The 1,505-nt window shown below is 33.9% G+C and overlaps 1 protein-coding gene across 1 annotated transcript in view; it reads right to left on the bottom strand.

Moving 5' to 3' along the window:
* The window catches only part of LOC106882650 (mediator of RNA polymerase II transcription subunit 27), an 18,954-nt gene extending 17,975 nt beyond the window's left edge, over positions 1-979 (bottom strand). The window contains exon 1 of the mRNA XM_014933396.2: positions 764-979. Coding sequence (XP_014788882.1) covers positions 764-945 — 182 coding nt within the window. The 5' untranslated portion in view covers positions 946-979. The remainder of the gene's footprint in view (positions 1-763) is intronic.
* Positions 980-1,505: the final 526 nt, after the last annotated feature.

Here is a 1,505-nt window from a genome sequence, read left to right as displayed (position 1 = left end):
TTATTTATTAATTTTTTTTACGGAATCTAACGTTTTATGCTATGGAGATTCCGATTCTGAAAAAAAATTGAAAAATTCCCCCCCTCCCACCAAGCAGGCTATTTACATGCTAGAAATAACAGCCAAATCTCACAAAACTAGTGTTAGGGTTAGGGTCAATGTGTTTATAAGGAGAAAGATACTGACAAACGAGGAGGGTATGAGGTGGTCGAGAGAATGCTAAAAATAACAGCTAAATAGACCTTAAATCACGCACCAAAAAATTTTTTTTTGGTTTTTCCATAATCGTATGAATTCTTGAGTGTGTCCATATCCATACCTTTTAAAGACAGAAGGAGTGATAGAATCCAGAATGCCTTTGATCAAAAGTTCACCATCAATTTAGTGAATGAAATTGAATTATTCAGAGAAATATCAGTCTGGAAATAATTTCAGCAAAGGCTTTCTCGTTCCCATTAGACTGAATAGCCAACAACGAAAGTAGAATTATTTTATTCTGTGTAATACAATTTTGCATAGTTTCTTATAGTATTAAAATGTCTATACCAAAGTAATACTATTTTTTAAAACCTTACGGATTCGCTATTTCAAAATCATTTAGATTTTTCATGAAATAATGAAAGTCCAAAGAAAAATCGTATTTGAAACAGATTAGAAAGTCTTAGTTAATACAGCAACAAGAAATGTTTTGAAACAAAAGAATATTAGACGAATAAAACAATATAAACCACATGTTAAAAAATAACAAAAACAAACCACATACTTATAATCATTATTGATCGCTAATAAAGACTTCTGAAGATCATTCAGACACTTTTTCTCATTTCCCTGCGAGTTGTGAAAGCCGTTTGATAAATCTGAAAACGTTCGGGAAACACTGGCTCGTATTTTTTGAGTTAATCTTATTGCTTCCGCAATATTCTCCATATTCTCGAGGTCAGCCATTTTAACACATATAACCTTATTGTAATTATCTTGCGCCGGCAGCTTTTAGCGAGAAGGAGCTTTCTGTGAACAGCATTTTATGCTAATAATAGCTCTTTATACGAACAACGGTACAAGTCCAACTTTTTCCTTTTTTAAATTTAATGTGACGTATAATAGAGTACTTCAATTAATTCTATAATAATTTATTCTGACCATAATTAATGAATAAAATTATAGTTATTGTCTTAGTGTGTCAAGAAGGTGAAATATCTTCAAGTTAGCCCATACAATAACCGCTTTCATATTTGTTATATTATTAATTCTGTGACCATATTTTTAAAGTTCACACACACACACACACACACACACACACACACACACACACACGTGGCTCAGTGGTTAGAGTGTCAGGCTCACAACCACGAGTAGTGTGTTCGATTCCCGGACCGGGCTGTGTGTTGAGTTCTTGAGCAAAACACTTTATTTCACTCAGCTGTAGAAATGAGTTGCGACTTCACTGGTGCCAAGCTGTATCGGCATTTCCCTTTTTTGTGGATAACATCGGTGGCGTGGAGAGG

This window comes from Octopus bimaculoides, chromosome 3, assembly GCF_001194135.2.
Source record: "Octopus bimaculoides isolate UCB-OBI-ISO-001 chromosome 3, ASM119413v2, whole genome shotgun sequence".
In the NCBI taxonomy this organism is placed as follows: domain Eukaryota; kingdom Metazoa; phylum Mollusca; class Cephalopoda; order Octopoda; family Octopodidae; genus Octopus; species Octopus bimaculoides.
Note: the sequence above shows the minus strand (reverse complement) of the source record. Positions and strands in the feature narration are given on the sequence as shown.